This window comes from Clupea harengus, chromosome 20 (assembly GCF_900700415.2).
Source record: "Clupea harengus chromosome 20, Ch_v2.0.2, whole genome shotgun sequence".
NCBI lineage: Eukaryota > Metazoa > Chordata > Actinopteri > Clupeiformes > Clupeidae > Clupea > Clupea harengus.
Window position 1 is genome coordinate 1,891,359 of NC_045171.1, and position 9,115 is coordinate 1,900,473.

Below are 9,115 nucleotides of genomic sequence, written 5' to 3' on the forward strand. Positions count from 1 at the left end.
ACTTAATATATTAATCTGATAAAAAAGTAGAGAGCTAATCATGTACAGGCACTTTATACAAAACAATTACAGACATAACACTTATTACTAAACAGGCAGTGTGATGCAGTGTGCTGTTATAAACTCAAAATGAGAAACTGTTGAAATATTATAGTAATGTACAAAAGAAAGGAGTGAAGAGAAAACGAAATTAATGGTGGGATGGAGAGAGAGAGAGAGAGATACATAAAGCGAGAGAGAGAGAGAGAGAAAAAGCACTTCATGGTGGATAACCATACATGGAGAGGAAAAAGGCTCAGGTTGGTTTGAGTCATAGACAGAAAACACAGACGCGCATGCACACACACACACTCACACTCTCTCTCTCTATCTCTCTCGCTCGCTCGCTCGCTCGCACACACACACACACACACACTCACTCACACTCTCTCTCTCTATCTATCTATCTCGCGCAAACACACACACACACACACACACACACTTCCAGCACGCAAACTCACACTCACACACACACACACACACACACACACACACACACACACACACACACACACACACACACACACACACACACACAAAAAAAAAACACACTTCCAGCACGCAAACTCACTCGCATGTATTCATCTATGGCAGTGTGATCTATAAATAAGGCTATTCACAAATTCAAGTTTTGTTTCTTTAAAGCAGGATATTCCCTCCTCGGCTAAAGCACATATACAGTCTGTCTCCCAAGGTTAGTGTCCCCAGGAATATAAAAATAAGGTCATAAAGGCGCTCAATCATCCCACTGGGTTCTTGGTCCCACATCAACACCCGTATCCATTTAGAACTCCACACACACTTGAGTGAAAAACATGTCAGAGCAGCTGGCAGGCAAAATGGGGTGTCTTCTTCATAGCATAGCAGAGCTGGTGTAGTTGTGCTGCCTGCTTCAACCAAGACAGGAGACGGCCACAACCTGCAGACACACAACCTGCAGACACACAACCTGCAGACACACAACCTGCAGACACACAACAGACAAATGCCGTGAATTTGGAGATCCCACATGGTTAGCAGAGGAGCATTCAACAGTGGGAACATTTGGACAGACCACAATGCATTCAGAGAGAGAGAGAGAAACTGAATGTAAGTGAGTGAATGTGAGTGAGTGAGTGTTTGTGTGAGTGAATGTGAGTGAGTGAGTGTTTGTGTGAGTGAATGTGAGTGAGTGAGTGAGTGTTTGTGTGAGTGAATGTGAGTGAGTGAGTGTTTGTGTGAGTGAATGTGAGTGAGTGAGTGAGTGTTTGTGTGAGTGAATGTGAGTGAGTGAGTGAGTGTTTGTGTGAGTGAATGTGAGTGAGTGAGTGAGTGAGTGTTTGTGTGAGTGAATGTGAGTGAGTGAGTGTTTGTGTGCAAGCGTGCGTCACCTACTTCTGTGGGCTTTAGGGGTCCAGCTTACTGTCCTCTTCCCGCACTGGGAGAGGCACGGCTGGGGTTCCCAGCAGACCCCTCCTGAGCACATAGGGGCAGGCAGGGCCACTGGGGATATCAGCAAAACCTACAGAGAGGAGGAGAGAGAGAGCGAGAGCGAGAGGGAGAGGGAGGGAGAAGGGGGAGAGAGAGAGAAAGAGAGAGAGAAGGAGAGAGAGAGAGAGAGGGAGAGGGGGAGAGGGAGGGAGAGAGAGGGAGAGAGGGCAAAGGAAACAGACACAAGCACATTTCTCAAAACAATTTCCAACACATCTATTTGTAAACACAAATATTTTCTGTCATTTGTGCAGTGAGACTGGTACTGGGAGGACTGACTGACCTTTCATGACGACCTCAGGCAGACCGTAGGGCTCGTACTCGGTGTCGTCGTAAGCGGCCGACATGCGGCTGCGGTTGCGCCGGATGCGCTCGGCCAGGTGTGCCGGGTTGGCCGGGATGGGGAACGAGCTGGACCGCAGAAGCTTCTCGCACTCCGCCGCCTGCTCTGGCGAGGGGCACGGCGAGTCGGTCAGTTCATCTTCCTCCTCCTCTTCCTCTTCCTCTCCTCCGTCGGTCTGTGTGCCAGCGTCCAGGACTGCCCCCTTCTGGTGACGATGAGGAGTGTTCTCCGCGCTCTCTGCGGTCTCATCCGTCTGAGTGGCCGCGCTCTTCACCCCCCTACCGACCTGCGCGCTCTCAAAGCCCATGACCTCCGGACGACCTTCAGCTCCAGCCCTACTGGCCTCTGGTGGTCTGAAGTTCTCCCCGGCACCCTCGGTGCTGCGCTGGTGTGTTTCCGTAGGGCACATTTCACACGGCATCGCTGACGCACTCCCCACCCCCCCATCAGCTGAGGCTCTCAGGGACTCCCTCTCAGCGTGGGCCACGTCCGTCCCGGAGTCGCCCGCTCTGGTCTGTGGCACGGCGTCTTCAAAAGCTTCCGTGACCGTGACCGTGACCGCGACCGCGATCCGCTCCCGACTAGCTGCGGCCGGGAGACTGTTGGCTTTGGCACTGGCTCTGGGAGTGTGAGGTCCTGCCAACTGATACTCTTTATCAGCTTGTCCGACTGTTTTGGTTTCAGTGAGCGAGTCTTGCGGTGGTTCTGTAGTGTTATCACCTCCCGCGGGGTCAGTGCCAGCGGTCTGGGCCCATAAATCACCGGCGCTGCCCGGCGGGGCGTTGGTCATCGGTTCCACTCCTCGCCGTGAGCTCACCTCATGTGTCGGCGCTCCATCTTCACACTCAGAGCTCTGGAACACCATGTGTGGTTGGTATTTAGAAGAGACACACACCGACGTTTTATAATCCAACCCAAAAATAATAAGTCATATAAAAGAAATGAAGACTATTTAACTGGAGTCCGAGGAACATATATTGATTAAAAGATATGTAAGGAGGCCAGTGAAGTGTGAATTAATGTAACATACATGCTTAGTGCCAACTTGTAACGAACCTTTAAAGATGCATATTCAACCTCTTCTCTGGGTGGCGCAGGAGTGTGCTGCTGGGGTTGTGTGGTGGCACTGCTGGGGTGATGGCTCGCCTCTTCTGACTGATGGTGGTGTATCTCAGACCTGGGCACAGCCAGAGGGCAGTTGAGATGAGGGAATGGGGTTTACAGTCAGCCACTGGCACTTATGAGTAGACATCAATCAGGGCGCATCCGTGTTTACACAGGTGGGCATCAACTGCCACTCTATGCCACCCTATAATTAATCTCAAGTCCCTGGCACTTTAAAAGGGAGAAAAATGTAAATACAGAATGCATTATCATTTGCTAATTGTCATGTATTTATTTTCCACCGAGTGATGGGAATGTGATGCAGTACCTCGTTTCCAGGATCTGTCCTCCCATCCTGTTTGCTCCGCAGGAGAGGAGGATATGGTCTTCCCGCACCAGCACTATGCTGTCACCGTCCCCATGGTGACCAGCCGTTGGCCCTGGCAACAACTCCGGGGGCTCTTGGGACGTGACCCTCCACAGCTCCAGCTCCTCGGCCTGCCGCCCATTCTCCTCGGTCAGCCGCTGCAGCTCTGAGAGCAGGGCCTGCAGCTGGAGAGGACGGAGCATAAACACAAACAGGATGAGTCACGGACGGAACACGAAAACACACCCATCCATCCATCACAGACATGGGCATCAGCTGAGAGCTCCCCATTTCAGCACACTTAGTCTCAGAGCAAGGCTTTTAATAGACACACACAAAATCAAGTGTTTGGAGTTCATGACTGAGTAAATAAAATACTACTTCTATAATCTGTTAGTGTTCTATACCTGTTGCTCATGCGAGGTTATGTTTGAGTGGGGGGAAGTCTCCTCTCGATGAGGTGTATCCTCACTGCTTCTCTCCACAGCGGCCTCATCATGAGGTGTATCCTCACTGCTTCTCTCCACAGCGGCCTCATCATGAGGTGTATCCTCACTGCTACTCTCCACAGCGGCCTCATCATGAGGTGTATCCTCACTGCTTCTCTCCACAGCGGCCTCATCATGAGGTGTATCCTCACTGCTACTCTCCACAGCGGCCTCATCATGAGGTGTATCCTCACTGCTTCTCTCCACAGCGGCCTCTCGATGAGGTGTATCCTCACTGCTTCTCTCCACAGCGGCCTCTCGATGAGGTGTATCCTCACTGCTTCTGTCCACAGCGGCCTCATCATGAGGTGTATCCTCACTGCTTCTCTCCACAGCGGCCTCTCGATGAGGTGTATCCTCACTGCTTCTCTTCACAGCGGCCTCCGTTTCTGCAGCGGCCTCTCGATGAGGTGTATCCTCACTGCTTCTTTCTGCAGTGGCCTCCGTTTTTGCAGTGGCCTCTGACTGCTGTGGAACAGGCTGAACTGAGGGAACACTCTCCTCTGAGTTTTCAGCCTCTCCATGAGGTATATCCTCACTGCTTCTTTCTGCAGCGGCCTCCGTTTCTGCAGTGGCCTCCGTTTCTGCAGCGGCTATCTTTTCTGTAGCGGCCTCCGTTTCTGCAGTGGCCTCTGACTGCAGTGGAACAGGCTGAACTGAGGGAACAGAGGCTTTGATAAACAGATCCCCTTGGCCTTCAGCGCACAGTCGCAAAGCACCGCCATCCTCTCCATCTGTGGGCAAACAGTCCTGGATGTGGACGCTGGCCGTCTCCAACAGCTTCAGCCTGGATCTTAGCTGCTCATTCTCCATGCGGACCGACTGCGTTGCCTCCACTGATGCTTCCTTCAACTTCTGAGTCAGCTGGGCATTCTGGGTCCTGAGCAGGTCGACCTCCCTCTGGCTCTCCAGTAACTCTTCGGCTACCTTCGTCACAGTTTTCACGTCACGGGCAAGGACATCTGTGGGGCTCGGCTGGAGTGTGGAATTGTGGGATTGCTCCATCTGTTCGCTAGCAAATGCAGCAGCTGGACTCTCATGTCGGCGGTCTCGAGGCTCCAGTGGCACTTCACTACGGCTTCTCTGAACAGTGGGGTCAGCGTGCACTGAGCTCTTTTCATTCGAGTTTCCAGAAACTTCCACAAGGGCAACTGTGCTTCCAGAGGTTGCGATTGCACACTCCGGCGGGCCAGACAGAACATCTGTCAGGCTTACGTCACGGACATTAGTCTGTAATGGAACATTACTAGTGTTACTCGATATCACCTCATTCGGCTGCTCTCCAGCTTGGGGTTCAATGTGGGAGGAAGTGATTGAGGCGTTCTTGATGGACAAGTCTTCAGTCTCTCTATCTAGTGTTTTGGCTTTAGTATTTTCCATTCTATCACAGAGTGCTTCAGGCTTATTTTTATCTTCAGTGACATCATCTGAACTGGCAGAAACCTCTTTGGCAACATCTGAACTGGCAGACACCTCTTTTGTAAGCTCTGTCTCCACCATCTCCTTAGCTGCTCTAAGCAGAGACATTTCCTCTTGGCAAAGGTGCAGTTCCTCTTGCTGCCTCTGGAGGGCGGTATCTCGCTGCTGCAGCTCCAGCAGCAGACCCTCAATGTGGCTGCTCTGGTTCTCGAAGGCCTGCGTCAGCTGCTTAGTCTGACTGGTCACCTGCTTCTGAAGGACCTCCAGCCGGTTCTGGGCCGCCTTGGCCTTGCCGGCCTCCAGGTCCCGCTCCGCACGCAGAGAGTCACACTCGTCCCTCAGGCACGCCACGTCCTGGGCCAGGCTGGAGCTCCTGGCTTCCTTCTCATTTCTGGAGTGTTCGACCAGCTTCTTGGAGGCTCCCAGGTCAGTGATGAGGCTCTTGGTGGATGCTTCTTGGGAGACCATGGTGTTCTGCAGGTTGACAGCTTGGCAGAAGGAGACATGGTCAACAGGGGATGGGATAATGTCCTCGTCGTTGAAGACCATGGCTTTGTTGTCGCAGCTGCAGTTGAGCGGTAAATATTTCAACGGGAGGTTCTCCTTTGGAGCTTTTCTGAGCTCCTCCAGCTCCCCCTCCAGTTCTGCCACCTTGGTCAGCAGGTCCTCCGTCCCCAGTCCCTCCTCCTTGCCCTGCCGCTCCTCCTCACGGCCCTTCTCACGGTCCTCGCGCTCCTGGGACAGCTCCACCCTCAGGGCCTCCAGGTCCTCCTTCATCCGGGCGCTCTCCTCCTGCAGCTCGCAGCCCTTGCTCTCCATCTCCGACAGGGCCTCCCTCAGCCCGTCGCACTCCCTTCGCTCGTCCTCGGCCTCCGCCTTCCTCTCCTTCTGGCTCTCCATCGCACGGCCCTCCAGCGCGGTCAACGCCTCCTTCAGCCTGGCGCTCTCCTTGATCTGCTCCTCCAGCTGTTTGTCCAGGCGCTGCCTCTCCTCCTGCTGTTCCTGGGCCTTGTGGCGGAGCTGCTCCGTCTGGGTGGAGTGCTTGCGGCCCAGCTGCTTCAGCTTGGTGCGGGCCTCCGTCTCAGCGCGTCGCTGGCTCTCCAGGTCGTCCAGGCGACGCTGCAGCTCCTGCTTGGTGTCCTGGAGCTCGTCGCGGAGCGTCGCATTCTCCCGTTTCAGGTCCACCGGCCCGACTCCGCGGCTGGGACTGTGGCTAGGTGATCGGTGAGTGGGTTTGCTTCGGGAAAGTTCTTGCAAACTGCTGCAAAGGGCTTCAGTCGACTGTGATTTTGGGCAAAGCTGATCGGTCTCTCCCTCGTCACAGCTGGCCTCATCTTCATCCTCCAGGACGGAAGACAGAGCCTCTTCGGCTTCATCCTTCAGGTCTGCATCTCCGTCCCGCCGTCTCGCTTTCTTCCTCTTGGCCTTTCCCTTTAGTTGTGCAGGCTGCTCTGAGCCAAAGTCCCTGATGTGTTCAGAGTCGATGCCCTCGCCCGGCTCCCTGTCCGAGGGATACTTTGCCCTCTGGTTCACCTCCTCTTGGGTCTGTCCACTTTGAGTGCTTTCTTTTTATGGGTTTGTGCTTGGGGAGGAGCTGGGCTGAAACTCTCGCCGCCACAGGAAGAGTACTGGGGGGACACTAGAAGTGTAGCAGGAGCAGGGGGTTGGTCTGGAAGGGACAGAAGTCAAAAACAGAAATAGCTGTTACGACTGAACTGGAACTCATTATTTTCTATAACATAAGCAATTGCTCATCTTTGTGAAGTTACCACGAGGAGTTCAAAATGTAATAGTTGTGTATGGCCAGCAGAGGGCGCACTCAAACACTCACCTTGCAGTTCTTTAAGGCGGCGTAGCGCGTCAGCCAGCTCCTCTGACAGTTTCTTCACCTCCTCTCCCAGGCTCCTCTCCTTTCTCGTTAGCTGCTCAACGGTCACGGAGAGGCTCTCACTGTCTCTCAGCGCCTCCTGCAGGCCAAACACACAAAGGACTTACAACTAAGAATAGAATAGAATAGAATAGACTGTATTTGTCATTGTTTACATTTACATTTAGTCATTTAGCAGACGCTTTTATCCAAAGCGACTTACATATGTGCGACTTACAATGTATACACATTTTTTATATTTTACATTTACACTGATGGCACACTGCACATCAGGAGCAATTAGGGGTTCAGTGTCTTGCTCAAGGACGCTTCGACAGGGAATCGAACTAGCAACCTTCTGATTACTAAACGACTTCTCTACCACTGTACCACTGTCGCCCCCATTGTGCATTAGATACACAACGAAATTTGTTTGTGCAACCACTAAAAAAAAAGTGCAGTTGTGCTGGGTGGAGGGTAGGAGGGTTGTGTGATTATTTAGTTCGGTGATGGCCCTGGGGATGAAACTGTTCTGCCGTCTGGAGGTGCGGGCTGTAGTGGCCCGGTAGCGCCTGCCAGAGGGTAGCAGGGTGAAGAGATGGTCTGCGGGGTGAGTCTCATGAGTATGAGTGAGTATGGTGAGTATCAGGTCTGAACAGGCAGTCCTTTGGATCAGCATCTGTTCTGATCATCTTCAACAGCTGTAAGTGTATTTGGTAATGACTGTAACCATTATGACCTAATTCACTCAATGACCTGTGCTGGCCCAATTTCAAACAAACAATCACATAATGTGACCTATAGACAAAGAACCTCATCAGCACTGCTTAATAATTTAATGAGCTTATCCATCAGTGCGCAGAGCATCAATAATTGATGATGATGTCTAGACACGGCCAAACCGAGAGTGTAAACAGCGGGTCGGTGCAGAGCTGTATGCCTCAACAGTAACAATGAAACATCAGAGGAGCTGTGTTTCCAGGGGGACCATAGAGTTCCCATCTGTGCTGAGAGGGTGTGGACACACTGCAAGCCACCATAGAGTTCCCATCTGTGCTGAGAGGGTGTGGACACACTGCAAGCCACCATAGAGTTCCCATCTGTGCTGAGAGGGTGTGGACACACTGCAAGCCACCATAGAGTTCCCATCTGTCCTGAGAGGGTGTGGACACACTGCAGATTCCCCACAGGCACCCCGAGTGGTTCAGCTACTGAGTTTCCTCACTGGACACAGGCTTGGGCAACCAGGTCTAGCTTTCCCGATTAGCAATGATGTCATATTTAATGGACTAGGTTCTAAGACCCAAGAACGTACATGTGACGTGTGTGTGTGTGTGTGTGTGTGTGTGTGTGTGTGTATACATGTTTTAAAGTGCAGTTTGGACATCGATGTAAAATGGCCTTGACAGTGTTGGCGTCATACCGTTAGCTTGGCCTGTGTCTGGGCCTCTTTCTTCTTGGTCTCCTGGAGCTCAGACTCGGTGCCCTTGAGTGTCCCTTTGGCAGTCTCCAGCTCACACTCCACAGCTTTCTTCTGCAGGGCCAGCTGTATACACACACACACACAGAGGAAGTGGACTGAGTGAGAGCCAGAACACAAGGGAGGAGGAGGAGGAGTGCAGGGTTGAGGATTTAGGGGAGGAAGGGCGGAAGGGAAAGGGGACAGCGGAGGAGGCAGGACAGCAGGAGTGCATCAAAGGACGTCTGGAATGAAGACTGGAATAAGGGATGAGAGAGTGGAAGCTGAGGGAGTCTTGGGAGTCCAGCTCAGCGGACTCATGCCAAGCAGCAGCAGCAGCAGCAGAAACCCCATGCAGTTTTAACGTGGCATTCGTTCTGCACTGTGAGAGCTTCAGACGCGGCCCCCGGTGTGAAATGAGAGGACACAGGGCTGACCTGCACATGCTTCAGCACTCACATGTGACTCACTGCAAGGACACACACACACACACACACAACGTGTCGCCGCTCATGCAATAATCATGTTAAAATGGCACCCGACTCCAAACAACATACTA

General features: G+C 52.5%; 2 protein-coding genes across 5 annotated transcripts in view; both read right to left on the bottom strand.

The window, feature by feature from the left end:
- Window positions 1-565: 565 nt before the first annotated feature.
- On the bottom strand, window positions 566-6,760 carry LOC105911795 (protein MLP1 homolog). Its single transcript, XM_042702772.1, has 6 exons — window positions 3,731-6,760; window positions 3,285-3,508; window positions 2,909-3,029; window positions 1,793-2,705; window positions 1,414-1,540; window positions 566-973 (listed from the first exon to the last, which is right to left on the bottom strand). Exons 1-5 carry the CDS (start codon window positions 6,128-6,130, stop codon window positions 1,425-1,427), a joined length of 3,774 nt encoding a protein of 1,257 aa, XP_042558706.1. The 5' UTR covers window positions 6,131-6,760; the 3' UTR covers window positions 566-973; window positions 1,414-1,424.
- The window catches only part of LOC105911070 (centromere protein F-like), a 15,302-nt gene continuing 12,937 nt past the window's right edge, over window positions 6,751-9,115 (bottom strand). For all 4 annotated transcript variants that reach the window (XM_042702774.1, XM_042702775.1, XM_042702773.1 and 1 more), the window contains 3 exons: window positions 8,521-8,643; window positions 7,062-7,197; window positions 6,751-6,899 (listed from right to left, as the gene is read on the bottom strand). In XM_042702774.1, the coding sequence (XP_042558708.1) occupies window positions 6,760-6,899; window positions 7,062-7,197; window positions 8,521-8,643 (399 nt within the window). In that variant the 3' untranslated portion in view covers window positions 6,751-6,759. The remainder of the gene's footprint in view (window positions 6,900-7,061; window positions 7,198-8,520; window positions 8,644-9,115) is intronic.

Excerpts from the sequence above, each read along its gene's own strand:
- LOC105911795 (XM_042702772.1), bottom strand. The coding sequence starts at position 6,130 with ATGGAGAGCCAGAAGGAGAGGAAGGCGGAGGCCGAGGACGAGCGAAGG. Across the intron at positions 3,030-3,284 it reads GGACAGATCCTGGAAACGAG|GTCTGAGATACACCACCATC; the intron begins GTACTGCATCAC and ends GGCTGTGCCCAG. Across the intron at positions 2,706-2,908 it reads TTGAATATGCATCTTTAAAG|AGCTCTGAGTGTGAAGATGG; the intron begins GTTCGTTACAAG and ends ATGGTGTTCCAG.